General features: G+C 43.3%; 1 protein-coding gene across 2 annotated transcripts in view; it reads left to right on the forward strand.

Moving 5' to 3' along the window:
• The first annotated feature begins 2806 nt into the window (after positions 1–2806).
• The window catches only part of stam (signal transducing adaptor molecule (SH3 domain and ITAM motif) 1), a 61257-nt gene continuing 38337 nt past the window's right edge, over positions 2807–25726 (forward strand). The window contains exons 1-8 of one of the 2 annotated variants that reach the window (XM_029706151.1): positions 2807–3042; positions 5651–5735; positions 12179–12254; positions 13677–13751; positions 18603–18749; positions 18987–19077; positions 20308–20506; positions 23429–23523. In XM_029706151.1, the coding sequence (XP_029562011.1) occupies positions 3003–3042; positions 5651–5735; positions 12179–12254; positions 13677–13751; positions 18603–18749; positions 18987–19077; positions 20308–20506; positions 23429–23523 (808 nt within the window). In that variant the 5' untranslated portion in view covers positions 2807–3002. Of the gene's footprint in view, positions 3043–5650; positions 5736–12178; positions 12255–13676; positions 13773–18602; positions 18750–18986; positions 19078–20307; positions 20507–23428; positions 23524–25726 lie in introns of both variants that reach the window. The other variant, XM_029706150.1, reaches the window with a different exon arrangement.

Raw genomic sequence — 25726 nt, forward strand, 5'->3', positions numbered from 1 at the left:
TGGACACACATGCTTTGTTTAATGCCAGTGGCAGGTCATTGGTGAAAAGAGTAGAGCTGGCCTGCGGTACACCAACTTTACATGTTTGACATTAGAGAAGCTTCCATTAAAGAAACCCTTAGATATTAGATAGATAGCTCTGAATCCATGATATGGCAAAGGTTGAAAAAAGCCATAACTGATTAAAACATTGTTTCTGATGTAATTTGTCATTATTGCGTCATATATACAATACACACAGTAGACACACTGAATCAATACGTTAGGCTGTACAGTCCAATATGAATCAATAGGTTAGGCTGTACAGTCCTGTATGAATGTACACACGATAGACTGACTGGAAAGGTGATTTACCACAATCAAAGTCCTGCAATAAGAGCTAAGAAACTAATTGTGTGTACACTCTACACAGTCGTGTTCTGTGGGTGTCACAGTGTAGGCTGAAACCCCATTTCACGGGTGCACAATCCATAGCTGAAGCTGTACAGTGCATATCATTTTTCTCTCAAACTCCCTACAGTTTTTAGCCATTAGCTTCACCCACAACTGCCTCATGTGAACTACAATCCCGGTGCTGTGTTTTAACATTTAGTAATGTCAATAATCATCACTTTTAAAGCATATAGCCCTTATCTTTCATTCATAAGAAAGAATCCTTCAACTAAAAAAGATTCCCTTACTGTAGCAGTTATAGATCCATACAGCTATGGGGCCTTCATCCTACTAAACTACACTGTAGTAGTTACAGATCCATACAGCTATGGGGCCTCCATCCTACCAAACTATATTGTAGCAGTTACAGATCCATACAGCCTTCATCCTACTAAACTACACTGTAGCAGTTATAGATCCATACAGCTATGGAGCCTCCATCCTACTAAACTACACTGTAGCAGTTACAGATCCATACAGCTATGGGGCCTTCATCCTACTAAACTACACTGTAGCAGTTACAGATCCATACAGCTATGGAGCCTCCATCCTACTAAACTACACTGTAGTAGTTACAGATCCATACAGCTATGGGTGCCTTCATCCTACTAAACTACACTGTAGTAGTTACAGATCCATACAGCTATGGGGCCTCCATCCTACTAAACTACACTGTAGTAGTTACAGATCCATACAGCTATGGAGCCTCCATCCTACTAAACTACACTGTAGCAGTTACAGATCCATACAGCTATGGGTGCCTTCATCCTACTAAACTACACTGTAGTAGTTACAGATCCATACAGCTATGGAGCCTCCATCCTACCAAACTACACTGTAGTAGTTACAGATCCATACAGCTATGGGGCCTCCATCCTACTAAACTACACTGTAGCAGTTACAGATCCATACAGCTATGGAGCCTCCATCCTACTAAACTACACTGTAGTAGTTACAGATCCATACAGCTATGGGTGCCTTCATCCTACTAAACTACACTGTAGTAGTTACAGATCCATACAGCTATGGGTGCCTTCATCTGACGAAACTACACTTCCGCTACACTTCCCGAGTTACGATTAGAGAGCAAATTAGCAAATGTGGTGGCCTCTTGTCTTCTGTAAACAAGTGCTGTAACATGGAGATATGGATGGCCGTGTGGGAACTCTAACCCTATCAAGGTGTGTATCAATTCAACCTTTTGTTTTTAGAAAATGATTTCTTGCTGATATGAAAGATAAGGTCCTTATGCTTCCAACACCGTACCGCTAGCTAAACATGTTAATGTTCAGATTGAGCATCGGGCTCTTAGCAAAACTCCCTCGTACAGAATACGCCTTTGTCCAATGACTCTTATACATGAACTTACTACTACCTATCTCTCCGATTTGGTCCTGCCGTACATACCTACACATTCGCCACTGTCACAAAATGCAGGTCTCCTTATTGTCCCTAGAATTTCTAAGCAAAGAGCTGGAGGCAGGGCTTTCTCCTATAGAGCTCAATTTTTATGTAATGGTCTGTCTATCCATGTGAGAGACGCAGACTCAGTCTCGGCCCTAAGTCTTTGCTGAAGATTCATCTCTTCAGTAGGTCCTATGGTTGAGTGTAGTCTGGCCCAGGGGTGCAAAGATGAACGGCAAGGCACTGAAGTGAGGAACCGCCCTTGCTGTCTCTGCCTGGCCGGTTCCCCTGGCCGGCTCCCAGCTCTCTTTCAGTATCACATCCGGCTGTGTTTGGGAGTCCCATAGGTCCCATTTGTTCTTAACTGACTTGCCTAGTTAAATAAAGGTTAAATAAATAGAATAATACATTCTCTGCCTCTGACCCTATCACGGGAGCTGAGTAACTGGCTGACTAGTGCTCTGCCATGCCGCCCCAGGAGGGATACATCACTTTGTGCCAGGCTTTTTTCGCTCTACTCGCTCTACTCGACTTCCTGTCCGGTTTTGCGCCTCGTCGGGCTCGTGCGGTGGAGGAGATCTTAGTGGGCTATACTCAGCCTTGTCTCAGGGTAGTCAGTTGGTGGTCAGTTGATATCCCTCTAGTGGTGTGGGGACTGTGCTTTGGCAAAGTGGGTAGAGTTGTATCTTGCCTGGTTGGCCCTGTCCGGGGGTAGTGTCGCCCGACCCCGTCTCAGCCTCAATGCTGCAATAGTAGAGTATGCCCCCAATGCAATTCTGAATTCAAATACATCCTGTGCAATTTCAACTAATAACTGTCTTTTGTTGAATGTATATAACAACATTCCAACCTTGTTTAGCATTATTTAGTCCAATTGTGGCATGATTGCATAATTTTTATCCGTTTGTATCAGTTTCAATGGGGAACTTTTAGTTTGAAGGCGAACCGCCGATTCCACTTTTGTTGGTCACGCGGATCTCCGTTACCCAGAATGCCTAGTTTGTTGCTGGCTGATCGAGGAGTGACTGACTGGCTAGCTGGCTAGCTAGTACATATGCCCTACTTTTGGTACTAGCTATGCATTTTAATGTAATAACTAACGTTAGTGAATAGCCGAGTGTAAAGAATAAGAGAACTACAACACTGTGGTTGACATAATTGCGGCAATGCCTCTCTTCACGTCCAATCCATTTGAGCAAGATGTTGGTAAGTTGTGAGCGCTGACGTTAGCTAAACTAATGCCTTTGTTTGTGTTTTGCTAGCTATAGTACCTGAACGTTATCCAGCTCTGAGTTGATTTTCCTAACATTGTTAGCTAACGTTAGTAGCACGTCGTCTAAGTTTTGTAGCCATAGCTAGCTACACCCTTCCTTAGTTAACTAGTTTGTTAGTTAGCTCACTGGCAGTCAACATGGCTAGCTAACGTTAGCTGGTAAGAGCAATAGGGATAGCCCATTCACTAGCTAACTACTTAAGTGTTGTTAGCCAGACACCTGGCCTATGGAATGTTGATGCTAGTTGATAAAGTTAGACCATTTTGATAAGCGACAGTCAAGATGTAACTAGCAGCAAACTGATGCTCCATGGTGCCAGACGGAGAAGGTGACGTTGCATTTTATCTGCAGCTAAAAACGTCAGCTACACTAGCCACTACAATGACTAACTATGCAGGCAAAGAAGCTAAACACGTTGCTAACGTTAACTTGGATTTGTGTGTATCAAGCATAGATTAGTGAAGGGGGTAGCTATCTAGCTATGGTAGCTTGCAAGCTAACTATCGCCAGGTCAAAGGATGGACATGAGGACTTTTTGGAAGACGTAGCTACACAGGAGAAGATGAGACTGGAAGAGATGTTATTGACAACACTGGAAGGGGATCAGGAATATTCCTCTGTCGATAAATTATAGGCCTTGTCATGGTGTAGTAGCCTATTCTGAATGGTTTCATTTATTTCTGAACAGACGGCAGTAATTCTATGGCTTTGGCAAGTATATTTAAATGTGTCAGGGGTGCCGCAATTCTTTCAGAACCCTTCGCGTGGCTAGGATTATATAAGGAAATAAATGAAGTGCAACGAGAGAGATGAGATGCAGGCTCATGTCTATCAGAGTAGAAAGAGGGAGAGATGTCATAGAAAATTAATCTCATTCTAGTTATGTGAGACATGCTGGCGCGCTTCTCACACAGTCCGCATTGGTCTCAAACATAAATCAAATCAAACGTTATTTGTCACATGCGCCGAATACAACGAGTGAACCTTACCGTGGAATGCTTACTTAAAAGCCCTTAACCAACAGTGCAGTTCAAGAAGAGTTAAGAAAATATTTACCAAATAAACTAAAGTAAAAAAGTAACACAATAAGAGGCTATATACAGGGGGTACCGGTGTTGTGCCGAAAATCCCCCCCCCCCCTCTAATTTCCAAGAGTCAAATACTTTCTATAGAACAAACTTCACGTCAGGATAGGCAACCGAAATGAATATGTAATGTATGTGTGTTATATTAAGCATAGGGAGGGAGTGCAATGTTGGAAAGCAGTAAACATTTCAGAACAACTATGGCTGAATTATTATCCTTACACTTTCAAAAAGACTAGTGGAATAAGACATGGGAGAGATCACGAATTTTGGCAAAGAGATTTATTTATAGACTAACACATAAGTAGCGGATTTATGTACCGGCGACATGGTCAGCCGGCCAGGGCAAGCGGGCACCGGGTGCAGGCGCTAAAGGGGGAATTTGCCCGGGGTGCCATACAAGCTAGAATCGCCACATACACATGAAACAAATAGCCTAACCGAAAACTGCAGACAAAAATGCTTTCTGCTACTAAGATGAGTGAAATGTAGGCTTAACTGAGAATGGAGTGAAGAGCAGAAATCTCAACTAAGCAAGCAAGTTGCAGAAATTAAGATCGTGAGGGGGGAGAATTCCAGCAGGGGGGAGATTTTCAGTACAACACCGGTACCGAGTCAGTGTGTGGGGGTACAGGTTAGTTGAGGTAATTTGTACATGTAGGTAGGGGTGAAGTGGCTATGCATAGATAATAAACAGCGAGTAGCAGCAGTGTACAAAACAAATGGGGGGGGGGGGGGGGGGGTCAATGTAAATAGTCCGGTGGCCATTTGAATAATTGTTCTGCAGTCTTATGGCTTGGGGGTAGAAGCTGTTAAGGAGCCTTTTGGTCCTAGACTTGGCGCTCCGGTACCGCTTGCCATAGGTTACAAAGTTGCGCAAACATAAAACCCGGCCGGCCCAACCCAAATAAACTCTTAGAATATTAGGCTCGGTCTAAAAATCGACTTTTTCACATTACGTTTTTTTGTGGTGGCTGGAGAATTAACTAAGAGAACTCAAATGAACTTTGATCGCTTTTATTAAACATTTTACGTTACAAATAAGTGAAAATGATTTCTTATGCCAGGAGAGGTATGGAATCCAGCCAAATATGTTTAGAAACAAAACAGTCCGAAACGAAGAGGTTCCGGCAGGATCCGGCTCTAATTAAGCACCGCAGGTGCTTCGTAAACAACAGGTGTAGACTAACAGTGAAATGCTTTCTTACCGCCCTTCCCAACAATGCAGAGAAATAGTTGAACAAATGTAAAAAATAATAACCCAGGGAATAAATAGAAAAATAATAACATAAGGAATAAATACACGTTGAGTATCGGTAACTGATGCGCCATATCCGGTTAGAGCTCTGACTCTATATGTGACAAGTGGTTCCCCACATTCTTACCCTAACTGGATGTGTGTGTGTTATAGCCTACTTCAACACTGAGCTGATGTTTGTGTTTGTTGTTCTTCAGAGAAAGCCACCAGTGAGATGAACACAGCGGAGGACTGGGGCCTCATCCTGGACCTTTGTGATAAGATAGGACAGTCTCGCTCCGGGTCAGTCACATATGTCTATCAATACGTCAATCAATTATATGTATACTGTATATCCAGATAGGGCAGTCTCCTAACAGGTCAGTAATAAGATGGGTCAGTAATAGAGTATTTGTAATAGGAGTATGTATGTCTAGAAGTAGGGTTAGAATATGCATGTCTAGAAGTAGGCCACATGAAGGTGTGATGTTTGTAATAATAATGTGTTGTTGATGAAGATGAATGTGTTGATGAAGATTAATGTGGTGATGAAGATGTATGTGGTGATGATGATGATGTATGTGGTGTTGATGATGATGTATGTGTTGTTGATGTTGATGCATGTGTGTGGTGATGATGTGTGTGTTGATGAAGATTTATGTGTTGTTGATGATGTGTGTGGTGATGATGAAGATTTATGTGTTGATGATGATGTTGATATATGTGTTGATGTTAGTTTGGACACACCTATTCTTTCAAGGGTTTTTCTTTATTTTTATTATTTTCTACATTGTAGTATAATAGTGAAGACATCAATCAACAAATATGAAATAACACATGTATTCATGTAGTAACCAAAAAAGTGTTAAACGAATCAAAATATATTTGAGTTTCTTCAAAGTGGCCACCCTTTGCCTTGATGACAGCTTTGCACTTTCTTTGGATTCTCTCAACCAGCTTCACCTGGATTGCTTTTCCAACAGTCTTGAAGGAGTTCCCACATGCTGAGCACTTGTTGACTGCTTTTCCTTCACTCTGCGGTCCAACTCATCCCAAACCATCTCAATTAGGTTGAGGCCGGGTCATTGTGGAGGCCAGGTCATCTGATGCAGCACTCCATCACTCTCCTTCTTGGTCAAATAGTCCTTACACAGCCTGGAAGTGTGTTTTGGGTAACTGTCCTGTTGAAAAACAAATGATAGTCCCACTAAGCGCAAACCAGATGGGATGGCGTATTGCTGCAGAATGCTGTGGTAGTCATGCTGGTTAAGTGTGTCTTGAATTCTAAATAAATCAAAGACCGTGTCACCAGCAAAGCACCATCACACCACCTCCAAGCTTCACGATGGGAACCACACATGCAGAGATCATCTGTTCACCTACTCTGAGTCTCACAGAGACAGGGCGGTTGGAACCAAAAATCTCAAATTTGGACTCCTCAGACCAAAAGACAGATTTCCACTGCTTGTGTTTCTTGGCCTAAGCAAGTCTCTTCTTCTTATTGGTGTCCTTTTAGTAGTGCTTTCTTTACAGCAATTCGACCATGAATGATGCGGGTAGCCTAGTGGTTAGAGCGTTGGACTAGTAACCGAAAGGTTGCAAGATCGAATCCCCAAGCTGACAAGGTAAAAATCTGTCATTCTGCCCCTGAACAAGGCAGTTAACCCACTGTTCCTAGGCCGTCATTGAAAATAAGAATTTGTTCTTAACTGACTTGCCTAGTTATTAAAAAAAACAGTTGATGTTGAGATGTCTGTTACTTGAACTCTGAAGTATTTATTTGGGCTGCAATCTGAGGTGCAGTTAACGCTAATTAATTTATTCTCTGCGGCAGAGGTAACTCTGGGTCTTCCTTTCCTGTGGCGGTCCTCATGAGAGCCAGTTTCATCATAGCGCTTGATGGTTTGTGCGACTGCGCTTGAAGAAACTTTCGAAGTTCTTTACATTTTTCCAGATTGATTGACCTTCATGTCTTAAAGTGATTATTGACTTTTGCTTATTTGAGCTGTTCTTGCCATAATATGGACTTGGTATTTTACCAAATAGGGCTATCTTCTGTATACCAACCCTATGTTGTCACAACACAACTGATTGGATCAAATGCATTAAGAACGATAGAATTTCCACAAATTAACTTTTAACAAGGTACACCTGTTAATTGAAATACATTCCAGGTGACTTCCTCATGAATCTAGTTGAGAGAATGCCAAGAGTGTGCAAAGCTGTAAAGGGTGGCTACTTTGAAGAATCTAACATATAGAATATATTTTGATTTGCTTAACACTTTTTTTGTTTACTACGTAATTCCATGTGTTATTTGTTAAGTGTTGCAGTCATTTCAGTTGCTGTAGTAGCTGACGTGTATTGTGTTGAATCATCCGCAGACATAGACACACTACTCAAAGCCAGTGGCATGTCATTAGTAAAGATTGAATAAAAATGTAAGGGGCCTAGACAGCTGCCCTGGGGAATTCCTGATTCTACCTGGATTATGTTGGAGAGGCTTCCATTAAAGAACACACTCTGTGTTCTGTTAGACAGGCAACTCTTTATCCACAATATAGCAGGGGGTGTAAAGCCATAACACATATTTTTCCAGCAGTAGACAATGATCGATAATGTCAAAAGCCACACTGAAGTCTAACAAAAGAGCCCCCACAATCTTTTTATCAATTTCTCTCAGCCAATAATCAGTAATTTGTGTAAGTGCTGTGCTCGTTGAATTTCCTTCCCTATAAGTGTGCTGAAAGTCTGTCAGATTGTTTACTCTAAAATAGCATTGTATCTGGTCAAACAATTTTCTTAAAGTTTACAACGGGTTGGTAACAGGCTGATTGGTCGGCTATTTGAGCCAGTAATGGGGGCTTTACTATTCTTGGGTAGCAGAATGACTTTTGGTTCCCTCCAGGCCTGGGGGCACACACTTTCTTGTAGGCTTAAATTGAAAATATGGCAAATAGGAGTGGCAATATCGTCCCCTATCATCCTCAGTAATTTTCCATCCAACTTGTCAGACACCGGTGGTTTGTCATTGTTGATAAACAACAATCATTTTTTCACCTCTTCCACACTAACTTTACGGAATTCAAACGTACAATTCATGTCTTTCATAATTTGGTCAGATATACTTGGATGTATAGTGGCAGTGTTTGTTGCTGGCATGTCATGCCTAAATTTACTAATCTTGCCTATGAAAAAATCATTAAAGTAGTTGGCAATATCAGTTGGCTCATTCAACACAAAACCATCTGTTTCAATGAATGATGAAGCTGATTTAGCCTTTTTTCACAATTTAATTTTAGGTGCTCCAAAGATTTTTACTATCATTCACATTTATCTTTGTTTCATAGTGTAGTTTTTTTCTGTTTATTCAGTTTAGTAACATGATTTCTCAATTTGCTAAAAGTTTGTCAATCGGTTGTGCAGCCAGACTTATTTTCCATTCCTTTTGCCTCATCCCTCCCAACTATATAATTTTCAATTCCTCATCAATCCATAGGGATTTAACAGTTTTTAGTCATTTTCTTAATGGATGTGTGCTTATTAGTAACTGGAATGAGCAATTTCATAAATGCGTTTAGTAGAGGTCGACCGATTATTATTTTTCAATGCCGATACCGATTTATTGGAGGACCAAAAAAAGCCGATACCGATTAATCGTCCGAATATATATATATATATATAATTTTTTTAATGTATTTGTAATAATGACAATTACAACAATACTGAATGAACACTTTTATTTTAACTTAATATAATACATCAATCAAATCAATTTAGCCTCAAATAAATAATGAAACATGTTCAATTTGGTTTAAATAATGCAAAAACAACGTTGGAGAAGAAAGTAAAAGTGCAATATGTGCCATGTAAAAAAAGCTAACGTTTAAGTTCCTTGCTCAGAACATATGAAAGCTGGTGGTTCCTTTTAACATGAATCTTCAATATTCCCAGGTAAGAAGTTTTAGGTTGAGGTTATTATAGGACTATTTCTCTCTCTATCATTTGTATTTCATATACCTTTGACTGTTGGATGTTCTTATAGGCACTATAGTATTGCCAGTGTAACAGTATAGCTTCCTTCCTTCTCCTCACCCCTACCTGGTCTCGAACCAGGAACACATCGACAACAGCCACCCTCGAAGCATCATTACCCATGCAGAGCAAGGGGATCAACTACTCCAAGTCTCAGAGCGAGTGACGTTTGAAACGCTATTAGCGCGCACCCCGCTAACTAGCTAGCCATTTCACATCGGTTACACCAGCCTAATCTCGGGAGTTGATAGGCTTGAAGTCATAAACAGAGCTGTGCTTGAAGCATTGCGAAGGGCTGCTGGCAAACGCACGAAAGTGCTGTTTGAATGAACGCTTACGAGCCTGTTGCTGCCTACCACCGCTCAGTCAGACCGCTCAATCAAATATCAAATCATAGACTTAATTATAACATAATAACACACAGAAATACGAGCCTTGGGTCATTAATATGGTCAAATCCGGAAACTATCATTTTGAAAATAAAAGTTTATTCTTGCAGTGAAATACGGAACCGTTCCGTATTTTATCTAACGGTTGGCATCCATAAGTCTAAATATTCCTGTTACATTGCACAACCTTCAATGTTATGTCATAATTACGTGAAATTCTGGCAAATTAGTTCGCAGCGAGCCAGGCGGCCCAAACTGTTGCATATACCTTGACTGCGTACAATGAATGCAAGAGAAGTGACACAATTTCCCTAGTTTAATATTGCCTGCTAACATGAATTTATTTTAACTAAATATGCAGGTTTAAAAAAATATACTTCTGTGTATTGATTTTAAGAGAGGAATTGATTATGTTAGGTACATTGGTGCAACGATTGTGCTTTTTTCACAAATGCGCTTTTGTTAAATCATCCCCCGTTTGGCGAAGTAGGCTGTCTTTGTTAGGAAGAAATAGTCTTCACACAGTTCGCAACGAACCAGGCGGCCCAAACTGCTGCATATACCCTGACTCTGTTGCACAGAACGCAAGAGAAGTAACACAATTTCCCTTGTTTAAATAAATTCATGTTAGCAGGCAATATTAACTAAATATGCAGGTTTAAAAATATATGCTTGTGTATTGATTTTAACAAAGGCGCTTTTTTCGCGAATGCGCTTGTTAAATCACCCGTTTGGCAAAGTAGGCTATGATTCAATGATAAATTAACAGGCACCGCATCGATTATATGCAACGCAGGACAAGCTAGTTAAACTAGTAATATCATCAACCATGTGTAGTTAACTAGTGATTATGTTAAGATTGATTGTTTTTTATAAGATAAGTTTAATGCTAGCTAGCACCTTACCGTGGCTCCTTGCTGCACTCGCATAACAGGTAGTCAGCCTGCCACGCAGTCTCCTCGTGGAGTGTAATGTAATTGGCCATGATCGGTGTCCAAAAATGCCGATCACCGATTGTTGTGAAAACTTGAAATCGGCCCTGATTAATCGGTCGACCTCTAGTGTTTAGTATACCGTCTGGTTGCTCCTCATTACACACCACGGACCAACAAATATTCTTTACATCAACAACATAGGAATCACTACAAAACGTATTGTATGACCTCTTATACACTATATATTAGGCCCAGCCTTTGGGACTTTGGTTTTCCTAGATGTGTCTACTAAAGTTGCAGGCACTGGTTACAGTTTGAAGCAGCTTGATGAAAGCCAGTCAATATTTAAATCACCCAGAGAATATACCTCTCTGTTGATATCACATACATTGTCAAGCATTTCACACTTGTCATCCAGATACTGACTGTTAGCACTTGGTCTATAGCAGCTTCCCACCAGAATGGGCTTTAGGTGAGGCAGATGGACCTGTAGCCATATTACTTCAAAAGTATTTAACATGAGATCCTCTCTAAGCTTTACAGGAATGTTGTTCTGATTATAAACAGCAACACCTCCACTATTGGCATTTCTGTATTTTCTGTAAATGTTATAACCTTGTATTGCTACCACTGTATCATCAAAGGTATTATCTAAGTGAGTTTCAGAGATAGTCAGAATATGAATGTCATCTGTTACGAGCAAATTATTGATTTCATGAACCTTGTTTCTTAAGCTACATATTATAGATTTTTTTAAATTACATATGTTAACGTGGGCTATTTTGAGCACTTTTCTTCTGGGATGCTTACTGTTTTCATTGCTTTACTGGGAAGCTTAGCAGAAGTAGATGTGCTCATGTTGCAGGGTGAGCTGCACACAGTGGACTTCCTACTAGGGCACACCACCTCAGTGTTAACAGTATAAATCTGGTTCATAGGCACATGATTACTGCATACAATAGCTGTAGGATCAGCAGAGGCATTCAGGGCAGTTAGAGAGATGTAAAATGAGGTTACTTACATTGTCTACCAACGCTCCTGGTATAATGTACAATTTCCCAAGCATTATGATAACCTAGCATCACAATGGTAGGGATTAACTGAGCTGGGCTTGAGTCATTAAGTCATTGTCTCAACACAGCCTTATGCTGTGAAAGGATCCAGGAACCCAAAATATTTGGGTGGATTCAAACCTTATAAAACATGTTTTGTTTCCAGAAGGTTCGAAATTGTCAACAAAAGTTACACCCGTTGAGCTGCAAAAATCACGTAGCCAGTTCTGAAGAGAACGAATCCCGCTAAAGCATTGTTGATGAGGATGTATGTTGTTGATGAAGTTATGTGTTGTTGATGATCATAATGAAGGTTGATGTGTGTTCTGTTCAAGGCCTAAAGAATGTCTTCGGTCCATTATGAGACGAGTCAACCACAAGGATCCACATGTTGCCATGCAGGCTCTGACGGTAAACACAGACAACACAGCTATGTATTACAACAGGTGCTTGGAGGAAAAACTGTCTGTTGTGTAAATATATTTCAAAAAGCGGTCTTAAGCTGTCATAAAGCTCTTGTATTATGCTATAAATACACTACGTGACCAACAATATGTGGATACCATCTCGTCGAACATCTCATTCCAAAATCATGAGCGTTAATATTGACTTGGTCCCCCATTTGCTGCTATAACAGCCTACATTCTTCTGGGAAGGATTTCCACTAGATGTTGGAACATTGCTGCGGGGACTTGCTTCCATTCAGCCACAAGAGCATTAGTGAGGTCGGGCACCGATATTGGCCGATTAGGCCTGGCTTGCAGTCGGCCTTCCAATTCATCCCAAATGTGTTCGATGGGGTTGAGGCTCTGTGCAGGCCAGTCAAGTTCTTCCACACCGATCTCGACAAACCATTTCTGTATTGACCTTCGTGCACGAGGGGATTGTCATGCTGAAACAGGAAAGGACCTTCCCCAAACGGTTGCCATAAAGTTGTAATCACAGAATCATCTAGAATGTCATTGTATGCTGTAGCGTTAAGATTTCCCTTCACTGGCACTAAGGAGCCTAGCTCAAACCATGGAAAACAGCCCCAGACCATTATTCCTCCTCCACCAAACTTTACTGTTGGCACTATGCATTGGGGCAGGTAGCGTCCTCCTAGCATCCGCCAAACCCAGATTCGTACGTCAAACTGCCAGATGGTGAAGTGTGATTCATCACTCCAGGGAATGTGTTTCCTCTGCTCCAGAGTCCAATGACGGTGAGCTTTACACCACTCCAACGACGCCTTGCATTTCACATGGTGATCTTAGGCTTGTGTGCGGCTGTTCGGCCATGGAAACCCATTTCATGAAGCTCCCAACGAACAGTTCTTGTGCTGACTTTGCTTCCAGAGGCAGTTTGGAACTCGGTAGTGAGTGTTACAACTGAGGACAGACAGCTTTTACGCGTTTCAGTACTCGGCGGTCCTGTTCTGTGAGCTTGTGGGGCCTACCACTTTGCGGCTGAGTCGTTGTTGCTCCTAGACGTTTCCACTTCACAATAACAGCACTTATAGTTGGCCTGGGACAGCTCTAGCTAGGCAGAAATTTGATGAACTGAGTTGTTGGAAAGGTGGTATCCTATAACGGTGCCACGTTGAAAGTCATTGCCAATGTTTGTCTATGGAGATTGCATGGCCGTGTGCTCGATTTTTACACCTGTCATTAACAGGTGTGGCTGAAATAGCCAAATCCACTCATTTCAAGGTGTGTCCACATAGTTTTATAGATATAGTGTATATTTCATAAAGCTGCCTTATGCTATAAATATATTTCATAGAGCTTTATGACAGCTTAAGAAAGCTTTGTCTTTACATTATTGAAGTAAATCTGTTTTTCCCCCTCCCAGCTACTTGGTGCCTGTGTTTCAAACTGTGGGAAGATATTTCATCTAGAAGTGTGCTCCAGAGAGTTTGCCAGTGAGGTCAGCAACGTTCTAAACAAGGTCTGGATATGCACTGTCATTATATGTAATGTTACAGAAATATCTACTTCGAAGAATGTTGTTGTATGAAACGTGTTGTATAAAATTTGAAAGGCCATACTAATGTAAGTGTGTGTGTTACAGGCCCATTTTCAGCTGGCTACTTTTTCCATTTTAGTTTTATTTATTCATATTATAAGCTCAACAATGCACACATGGCTGTAGGCTACGGGCAAAGTTTCCAAAATGCCATTAGCCGGAAAACACAATTCTCCAAAGCGCACCGCATGCGCAAGCGGTAACATGCGACGTAGATGAAAATATCTGTTAGAAATTAAGAGGGGAGATCTAAAGATGCATGGGTTACTAATAATTTTTTATTTCACCTTTATTTAACCAGGTAGGCCAGTTGAGAACAAGTTCTCATTTACAACTGAGACCTGGCCAAGATAAAGCAAAGCAGTGCAACAGAAATAACAGAGTTACACATGGGATAAACAAACGTACAGTCAATAACTCAATAGAAAAATCTATATACAGTGTGTGCAAATGTAGTAAGATTATGGAGGTAAGGCAATAAATGGGCCATAGTGGCGAAATAATTACAATTTAGCATTAACACTGCAGTGATAGATGTGCAGATGATGATGTGCAAGTAGAGATACTGGGGTGCAAAAGAGAAAAAATAAATAACAATATGGGGATGAGGTCATTGGGTGGGCTATTTCCAGATGGGCTGTGTACAAGTGCAGTGATCTGTAAGCTGCTCTGATAGCTGATGCTTAAAGTTAGTGAGGGACATGTAAGTCTCCAGCTTCAGTGCTTTTTGCAATTTGTTCCAGTTATTGGCATCACAGAACTGGAAGGAAAGGCGGCCAAATGAGGAGTTGGCTTTGGGGATGACCTGTGAAATATACCTGCTGGAGCGCGTGCTACGGGTGGGTGTTGCTATGGTGACCAGTGAGCTGAGATAAGGCGGGGCTTTATCTAGCAAAGACTTATAGATGACCTGGAGCCAGTGGGTTTGGCGACGAATATATGAAGCGAGGGCCAGCCAACGAGAGCATACAGGTCGCAGTGGTGGGTAGTATATGGGGCTTTGGTGACAAAACGGATGGCACTGTGATAGACTACATCCAGTTTGCTGATTAGAGTGTTGGAGGCTATTTTGAAAATGACATCGCCGAAGTCAAGGATCGGTAGGATAGTCAGTTTTACAAGGGTATGTTTAGCAGCATGAGTGAAGGAGGCTTTGTTGCGATATAGGAAGCCGGTTCTAGATTTAATTTTGGATTGGAGATGCTTAATGTGAGTCTGGAAGGAGAGTTTACAGTCTAACCAGACACCTAGGTATTTGTAGTTGTCCACATATTCTAAGTCAGAACCATCCAGAGTAGTGATGCTAGTCGGGCGGGAGGGTGCGGGCAGCGATCGGTTGAAGAGCGTGCACTTAGTTTTACTAGCATTTAAGAGCAGTTGGAGGCCACGAAGGAGTGTTGTATGGCATTTAAGCTCGTCTGGAGGTTTGTTAACCATGTCCAAAGAAGGGCCAGATGTATACAGAATGGTGTCGTCTGCGTGGAGGTGGATCAGAGAATCACCAGCAGCAAGAGCGACATCATTGATATATACAGAGAAAAGAGTCGGCCCAGGAATTGAACCTTGTGGTACCCCCGTAGAAACTGCCAGAGGTCCGGACAACAGGCCCTCCGATTTGACACACTGAACCCTATCTGAGAAGTAGTTGGTAAGCCAGGCGAGGCAGTCATTTGACAAACCCAAGGCTATTGATTCTGCCGATAAGAATGGGTTGAATAATATGACAAGGATTATCATCAACTAGCATGGGTTGCTAATATGACTAGGATTATACCTTTGGCTGCTGGACAATAATAACGTTGATTTGAAAACCTATAGAACATTATAAAAATGCAGGTTTCAATGGCATATGAAGTCTTTTTATAAAATAATAGACCGCGCCTTGAGTATGTCGACAGAATCAAGCCTTTATACGTTGTTAATTATCCTTCATTATATTTGTCAAACATGACTCTGCCAATAACAGCTAGGTTTCTCCTCCCCACGCAGAACACTCCCAGACAGTCCTGCTAAGAAGCTACTTATTATTTTTTTATTTTTTACAATTTTTAATTGAAAACAACCATAGGAAGGTACTTAATTGTTACCCAGAAATAATTTGATATTGAGATAAAAAACTGCTGCATTAGACCTTTACTTCATTGTTCTGTTTGAATAAATACACTACCTTTCAAAAGTTTGGGATCACTTAGAAATGTCCTTGTTTTCCATGAAAACACATGAAATGAGTTGCAAACTGAATAGGAAATATAGTCAAGATGTTGACAAGGTTATAAATAATGATTTTTAATTCAAATAATAACTTCGCTTTCGTCAAAGAATCCTCCATTTGCAGCAATTACAGCCTTGCAGACCTTTGGCATTCTAGTTGTCAATTTGTTGATGTACCGTAATTTCCAGACTATTGAGCGCACCTGAATATAAGCCGCACCCACTGAATTAAAAAAATATATATTATTTTGAACATAAATAAGCCGCACATGTCTATAAGCCGCAGGTGCCTACCGGTACATTGAAACAAATGAACTTTACATAGGCTTTAACGAAACACGGCTTGTAACAAAAATAAATAGGCTTTAACGAAACACGGCTTGTAACAAAAAATACAAAATTAGCAGTAAGTTTTAGTTGTCTTTTTGCACTGAGTCAATTCCTCACGCTGCTGTTTCCAACGTCTTATCATCGACTCATTAAGACCAAGCTCCCGTGCAGCGGCTCTATTTCCTTTTCCAACAGCCAGATCAATCGCCTTCAACTTGCATCATATGCATTTCTCTGTGTCTTTGCCATGATGAGGGTTTCAAAATGACTACCGTAATCAGAATAATGGGTAGTTTGAGAGCGCTCGATTTAATCTAAACAGTAAACAAAAAAGTTGTTTGACCTTAACCCGTTCGGCAATTTCATTGGTCTAATGAAAGCTTCATGCCGCCAAAAAACTGAGCACGTCACAGAATGTGTTTAAAAAAAAATATATATATATTGAAAGCGGGAAAAATCTATATATTAGCCGCATCATTGTTTAAGCCGCGAGGATCAAAGCCTGGGAAAAAAGTAGCGGCTTATAGTCCGGAAATTACGGTAATCTGAAGAGATTTCACCCCATGCTTCCTGAAGCACCTCCCACAAGTTGGATTGGCTTGATGGGCACTTCTTATGTACCATACGGTCAAACTGCTCCCACAACAGTTCAATTGGGTTGAGATCCGGTGACTGTGCTGGCCACTCCATTATAGACAGAATACCAGCTGACTGCTTCTTCCCTAAATACAGTGGGGGAAAAAAGTATTTGATCCCCTGCTGATTTTGTACGTTTGCCCACTGACAAAGAAAGGATCGGTCTATATTTTCTGTGGAGGGAGCTGTTATTCTGTCTCTCACTGTTCAAATAAACCTACCATTAAAATGATAGACTGATCCTTTCTTTGTCAGTGGGCAAACGTACAAAATCAGCAGGGGATCAAATACTTTTTTCCCCCACTGTATTTAGGGAAGAAGCAGTCAGCTGGTATTCTGTCTATAATGGAGTGGCCAGCACAGTCACCGGATCTCAACCCAATTGAACTGTTGTGGGAGCAGGAGTGATAGCCTTCCTTTTTCAAGATCCCTTTTACCCTGTACAAATCTCCCACTTTACCACCACCAAAGCACCCCCAGACCATCACATTGCGTCAAGCACTCCTCCAGCATCTTTTAATTTCTTCTGCGTCTCACGAATGTTGTTTTTTGTCATCCGAACACCTCAAACTTAGTTTTGTCTGTCCATAACACTTTTTGTCCAATATTCCTGTCTCTGTGTTCTTTTGCCCATCTTATTCTTTTCTTTTTATTGGCCAGTCTGAGATATGGCTTTTTCTTCGCAACTCTGCCTAGATGGCCAGCGTCCTGGAGTTGCCTCTTTGCTGTTGACTTTGAGACTGGTGTTTTGTGTGTACTATTTAATGAAGCTGCCAGTTGAGGACTTGTGAGGTGTCTGTTTCTCAAACTAGACACTCTAATGTACTTGTCCTTGTGCTCAGTTGTGCACCGGGACCTCCCACTCCTCTTTCTATTCTGTTTCTTGGCAATTTCTCGCATGGAATAGCCTTCATTTCTCAGAACAAGAATAGACTGACGAGTTTCAGAAGAAAGTCCTTTGTTTCTGGCCAATTTGAGCCTGTAATCGAACCCACAAATGCTGATGCTCCAGATACTCAACTAGTCTTAAGAAGGCCAGTTTTATTGCTTCTTTAATCAGAACAACAGTTTTCAGCTGTGCTAACATAATTGCAAAAGGGTTTTCTAATGATCAGTTAGCCTTTTTAAAATGATCAACTTGGATTAGCTAACACAACGTGCCATTGGAACACAGGAGTGATGGTTGCTGATAATGGGCCTCTGTACGCCTACATAGTAAATATTCCATTAAAAAATCACCCGTTTCCAGCTACAGTAGTCATTTACAACATTAACAATGTCTACACTGTATTTCTGATCAATTTGATGTAATTTTAATGGACAAAAAAATGTGCTTTTCTTTCAAAAACAAGGACATTTCTAAGTGACCCTAAACTTTTGAATGGTAGTGTACGTAATTCGAAAAACAAACATTGTGGCAATTCATATCTTGAAGTAAAACAACTGTAAATAAGACTTTAACCCCCCGGCCCCTGGGCACGTAGCTGGCTACTCTTTCTATTTGGCTGGCTACTTTATATACTTGTGGAAAACACGTGTGTGTGTGTGTGTGTGTGTGTGTGTGTGTGTGTCCAGGGCCACCCTAAGGTATGTGAGAAGCTGAAGGCACTGATGGTAGAGTGGGCAGAGGACTTTAGGAATGACCCTCAGCTCAGCCTGATTTCAGCCATGATCAAGAACCTCAGGGAACAGGGGGTCACCTTCCCTGCTGTGGGCTCTCAGGTGGGTGCACTGGGGGGGGCTACTGTGTGATTATAAAACATTAGAGATTAAACATGTTGCTGTTACAGGGCTGCATTCATTCTGGAGCAGAATAGGGCTGCATTCATTCTGGAGCAGAATAGGGCTGCATTCATTCTGGAGCAGAATAGGGCTGCATTCATTCTGGAGCAGAATAGGGCTACATTCATTCTGGAGCAGAATAGGGCTGCATTCATTCTTGGATATTGGTCTGTTTAGGCTGCAGAGAAAGCGAAAGCAAGTCCTGCTTTAGTGGCAAAGGATCCATCCACCTTAACCAACAAGAAGGAGGAGGAAGACCTGGCTAAAGGTAAAGGCGCCCACTAGACCGGGCTAAAGGTAAAGACGCCCACTAGGCCGGGCTAAAGGTAAAGACGCCCACTAGGCCGGGCTAAAGGTAAAGGCGCCCACTAGACCGGGCTAAAGGTAAAGGCGCCCACTAGGCCGGGCTAAAGGTAAAGGCGCCCACTAGGCCGGGCTAAAGGTAAAGGCGCCCACTAGACCGGGCTAAAGGTAAAGGCGCCCACTAGGCCGGGCTAAAGGTAAAGGCGCCCACTAGGCCGGGCTAAAGGTAAAGGCGCCCACTAGACCGGGCTAAAGGTAAAGGCGCCCACTAGGCCGGGCTAAAGGTAAAGGCGCCCACTAGGCCGGGCTAAAGGTAAAGGCGCCCACTAGGCCGGGCTAAAGGTAAAGGCGCCCACTAGGCCGGGCTAAAGGTAAAGGCGCCCACTAGGCCGGGCTAAAGGTAAAGGCGCCCACTAGGCCGGGCTAAAGGTAAAGGCGCCCACTAGGCCGGGCTAAAGGTAAAGGCGCCCACTAGGCCGGGCTAAAGGTAAAGGCGCCCACTAGGCCGGGCTAAAGGTAAAGGCGCCCACTAGACCGGGCTAAAGGTAAAGGCGCCCACTAGACCGGGCTAAAGGTAAAGGCGCCCACTAGACCGGGCTAAAGGTAAAGGCGCCCACTAGGCCGGGCTAAAGGTAAAGGCGCCCACTAGGCCGGGCTAAAGGTAAAGGCGCCCACTAGGCCGGGCTAAAGGTAAAGGCGCCCACTAGACCGGGCTAAAGGTAAAGGCGCCCACTAGACCGGGCTAAAGGTAAAGGCGCCCACTAGACCGGGCTAAAGGTAAAGGCGCCCACTAGACCGGGCTAAAGGTAAAGGCGCCCACTAGGCCGGGCTAAAGGTAAAGGCGCCCACTAGGCCGGGCTAAAGGTAAAGGCGCCCACTAGGCCGGGCTAAAGGTAAAGGCGCCCACTAGGCCGGGCTAAAGGTAAAGGCGCCCACTAGACCGGGCTAAAGAGACTACTGGGTCCTAGATTAAAACTAGACCTGGCCAAAGGTAAATAGACTACTTGTTCTGGAATAAAGTTTGTGACGATATGATCATGGAATTAGCATATTACTATGTGATTTGCCACAGTTGGCCATTCCTCTAAATGTATATTAGTGCAAAATGTCATTGTAAATCTCTGACCATGTCCTCCTGTCTTCTGCCCCCCCTCTGTCTTCTCTCCTGTCTTCCATTCTCCTCTCCTCCCCCCAGCCATAGAGTTATCTCTAAAGGAGCAGCGTAGTCAGCCCGGGTCAGGGCTGTCTGGGTCTGGTTTGTACCCCAGCGCCTCTTTCCTCTCTTCCCAGAGGGCTGAGGGCAGGAAGGTCAGAGCCATCTATGACTTTGAGGCTGCAGAGGACAACGAGCTCACCTTCAAGTCTGGAGAGATCATCACTATCCTGGACGACAGGTCAGCTCACCCTGCCATTCCAACCCTAAACCCTGTCCCTACCACACCAACCCTAAACCCTGTCCCTGCCACACCAACCCTAAACCCTGTCCCTGCCACACCAACCCTAAACCCTGTCCCTGCCACACCAACCCTAAACCCTGTCCCTGCCACACCAACCCTAAACCCTGTCCCTGCCACACCAACCCTAAACCCTGTCCCTGCCACACCAACCCTAAACCCTGTCCCTGCCACACCAACCCTAAACCCTGTCCCTGCCACACCAACCCTAAACCCTGTCCATACCACACCAACCCTAAACCCTGTCCCTACCATACCAACCCTAAACCCTGTCCCTGCCACACCAACCTTAAACCCTGTCCCTGCCACACCAACCCTAAACCCTGTCCCTGCCACACCAACCCTAAACCCTGTCCCTGCCATACCAACCCTAAACCCTGTCCCTGCCATACCAACCCTAAACCCTGTCCCTAACATACCAACCCTAAACCCTGTCCCTAACATACCAACCCTAAACCCTGTCCCTGCCACACCAACCCTAAACCCTATCCCTGCCACACCAACCCTAACCCCTAAACCCTGTCCCTAACATACCAACCCTAAACCCTGTCCCTAACATACCAACCCTAAACCCTGTCCCTACCACACCAACCCTGTCCCTACCATACCACTATCCTTGCCATTCCAACCCTAAACCCTGTCCCTACCACACCAACTCTAAACCCTATCCCTGCCACACCAACCCTAAACCCAATACCTACCATTCCACTAACCCTGCCATATCACTATCCTTGCCATTCCAACCCTAAACCCTGTCCCTGCCATACCAACTCTAAACCCTGTCCCTACCACACCAACTCTAAACCCTGTCCCTACCACACCAACCCTAAACCCTGTCCCTACCACACCAACCCTAAACCCTGTCCCTGCCATTCCAACTCTAAACCCTGTCCCTGCCATACCAACTCTAAACCCTGTCCCTACCACACCAACCCTAAACCCTGTCCCTGCCATACCACTATCGCTGCCATACCAACCCTATCCCTACCATACCAACCCTAAACCCTGTCCCTGCCATACCAACTCTAAACCCTGTCCCTACCACACCAACTCTAAACCCTGTCCCTACCACACCAACCCTAAACCCTGTCCCTGCCATTCCAACTCTAAACCCTGTCCCTGCCATACCAACTCTAAACCCTGTCCCTACCACACCAACCCTAAACCCTGTCCCTGCCATACCACTATCGCTGCCATACCAACCCTATCCCTACCATACCAACCCTAAACCCTGTCCCTGCCATACCACCCCTAAACCCTGTCCCTACCACACCACCCCTAAACCCTAACCATGTCATACCACTAAACCATATCCCTGCCATACCACTAAACCATATCCCTACCATTTCACCCCTAAACCCTAACCCTGCCATACCACTAAACCATATCCCTGCCATACCAACCCTAAACCCTAACCCTGCCATACCACTAACCCCTCAACCCTATCCCTGCCATACCAACCCTATCCCTGCCATACAAACCCTAACCCCTCAACCCTATCCCTGCCATACCAACCCCTGAACCCTATCCCTACCATACCACTAACCCCTCAACCCTATCCCTGCCATACCAACCCTATCCCTGCCATACCAACCCTATCCCTGCCATACCAACCCTATCCCTGCCATACCACTAACCCTGCCATACCAACCCCTAAACCCTATCCCTGCCATACCAACCACTGAACCCTATCCCTACCATACCACTAACCCTGCCATACCAACCCTCAACCCTATCCCTGCCATACCAACCCTAAACCCTATCCTTGCCATACCACTAACCCCTGAACCCTAACCCTGCCATACCAACCCTAAACCCTATCCCTGCCATACCACTATCCCTGCCATACAAACCCTAACCCCTCAACCCTATCCCTGCCATACCAACCCCTGAACCCTATCCCTACCATACCACTAACCCCTCAACCCTATCCCTGCCATACCAACCCTATCCCTGCCATACCAACCCTAAACCCTATCCTTGCCATACCACTAACCCCTGAACCCTAACCCTGCCATACCAACCCTAAACCCTATCCCTGCCATACCACTATCCCTGCCATACAAACCCTAACCCCTCAACCCTATCCCTGCCATACCAACCCCTGAACCCTATCCCTACCATACCACTAAACCCTATCCCTACCATACCACTAACCCTGCCATACCAACCCTCAACCCTATCCCTGCCATACCAACCCTAAACCCTATCCTTGCCATACCACTAACCCCTGAACCCTATCCCTGCCATACCACTAACCCTGCCATACCACTAACCCCTGAACCCTATCCCTACCATACCAACCCTAAACCATTTCCCTGCCATACCACAGTGTGCTGTTTAGTCCAGGAGTAATGGGTCTACTGGGGAATAGTGGCCCTGTCTAGTCCAGGAGTAGTGGGCCCTGTCTAGTCCAGGAGTAGTGGGCCCTGTCTAGTCCAGGAGTAGTGGGCCCTGTCTAGTCCAGGAGTAGTGGGCCCTGTCTAGTCCAGGAGTAGTGGGCCCTGTCTAGTCCAGGAGTAGTGGGCCCTGTCTAGTCCAGGAGTAGTGGGCCCTGTCTAGTCCAGGAGTAGTGGGCCCTGTCTAGTCCAGGAGTAGTGGGCCCTGTCTAGTCCAGGAGTAGTGGGCCCTGTCTAGTCCAGGAGTAGTGTGTCTACTGGGGAGTATTGGGCCCTGTCTAGTCCAGGAGTAGTGTGTCTACTGGGGAGTATTGGGCCCTGTCTAGCCCAGGGGCGGTGGGCCCTGTCTAGTCCAGGAGCAGTGGGCCCTGTTTAGCCCAGGGGTAGTGGTTCTTCTAGGCTGTAGTGTGTCTGGGAAACCAGTCCTTACTGTTCACTAACAGGCTGTATTTTGGGATTTCAGTGACCCCAACTGGTGGAAAGGAGAAACGTATCAGGGAGTTGGACTTTTCCCCTCAAACTTTGTAACGGCTGATCTGACTGCAGAGCCTGAGATGAGTGAGTTCACATGCACCAGGGTTTCTGTTTGGGAAAATGTGGCGGCGGTCATTAGACTCCAGCATTTTAATTTACCGGACATTTGACAAATGTAACCGGATTAGGGCATCCACTCACGGTGCTCAGAATGACAGAAATCACATTTACATTGTGGTCATTAATCTAAATAAAACAGCCAAGTCGAGAATGCAACGAGCATGGTGTCCTTACCGAATTCCGATGCGCACTTTGAAGATGTTAGAGCAACATTCCACATGTACTTTTCCTCAGCCAACAAGACAAGTAACGAACAGCAAAATCACAAGCCTATGTCAATCTAACTATCCCCATAGTAGAAAAGTTTGTTGAGAAAGTAATATCCTATTGCAAACAGACTCTGGGACAGTTGTGGGACGGGAGATCCCAAATGCATACAACCTGTAGGCCTAGGCTACATAAAAATAAACAAACATTTTAAAGCAAGCAAGGAGTCTGTTGCAACAGATAATAACGTTTTGCTTAATGTTGATAAACTATTATTTCTTCACATTATAACTGCAGCAATGTTCACAAGGCAGTAGGCTATGTGCTAATGTTCGTTCCATAATGCAATTAGCGGGAAAACACAGTTGTCAAAAGCGCGCAAGCGGTTTCATGTGACATAGATGAAAATATCTGTTAGAAATGTAGAAAGAGGGGAGATCTAAAGATGCATCAATCATCTAAAGATGATCTAAAGATGGGTTGATAATATGATTAGGATTATCACCAACTAGCATGGGCTGATAATATGACTAGGATTATCATCAACTAACATGGGTTGATAATATGACTAGGATTATCATCAACTAACATGGGTTGATAATATGACTAGGATTATCATCAACTAGCATGGGTTGATAATATGACTAGGATTATCATCAACTAGCATGGGTTGATAATATGACTAGGATTATCATCAACTAGCATGGGTTGATAATATGACTAGGATTATCATCAACTAACATGGGTTGATAATATGACTAGGATTATCATCAACTAGCATGGGTTGCTAATATGACTAGGATTATCATCAACTAGCATGGGTTGCTAATATGACTAGGATTATCATCAACTAGCATGGGTTGCTAATATGACTAGGATTATCATCAACTAGCATGGGTTGATAATATGACTAGGATTATCATCAACTAGCATGGGTTGATAATATGACTAGGATTATCATCAACTAGCATGGGTTGATAATATAACTAGGATTATCATCAACTAGCATGGGTTGATAATATGACTAGGATTATCATCAACTAGCATGGGTTGATAATATGACTAGGATTATCATCAACTAGCATGGGTTGATAATATGACTAGCATGGGTTGATAATATGACTAGGATTATCATCAACTAGCATGGGTTGCTAATATGACTAGGATTATCATCAACTAGCATGGGTTGCTAATATGACTAGGATTATCATCAACTAGCATGGGTTGCTAATATGACTAGGATTATCATCAACTAGCATGGATTGCTAATATGACTAGGATTATCATCAACTAGCATGGATTGCTAATATGACTAGGATTATACCTTTGGGTGCTGCACGAAAATAACGTTGATTTGAAAACCTATAGAACATTATAAAAATGCTGGTTTCAATGGCATGTGGAAGTCTATAAAATAATTGACTATTGGTTTCAATGGCATATGGGAGTATTTAAAAATAATAATAATAATTACCTCCATGGATATGGTCTGATTTTGGCTAGGCTACTTTGAAGCAAGGTGAGACATGCCTCATAATATGTGGTAAAAACGTTCAGGTTTCAAACAATTGTTTTCAAAATGCATGCTACCTTCAGCTCATTGCAAAGTGGTGTGTGATGCGCTGATGAAGGCTGCCTTCCGTTGCCTATACATTTGAATGGTGAATTGGAAGCACACTTCAATCACCACTTGAGAAAAATAAATAGTCGCTCAACACGGGATTGCATTTAGAATGGTTGCGCAATGATTTGGCTCGAAACATCCAACGAATTACCAGTTTGAGATGCTGTAACAGCAGCCCTCTGACATATTTTCCACTCAAAGGCTCTGTATCTGAATGCTGTGCCTGTGTGATGAATAAGATTCATGTAACGAATTTACACATGCACCAATTTAATTCCACTAAATTATGGAAATTAACCTATAGACTGATGGGCATGCCCAGTGAAATGTATTTAA

The sequence above is a fragment of the Salmo trutta genome, chromosome 21 (genome assembly GCF_901001165.1).
Source record: "Salmo trutta chromosome 21, fSalTru1.1, whole genome shotgun sequence".
NCBI classification, from domain to species: domain Eukaryota; kingdom Metazoa; phylum Chordata; class Actinopteri; order Salmoniformes; family Salmonidae; genus Salmo; species Salmo trutta.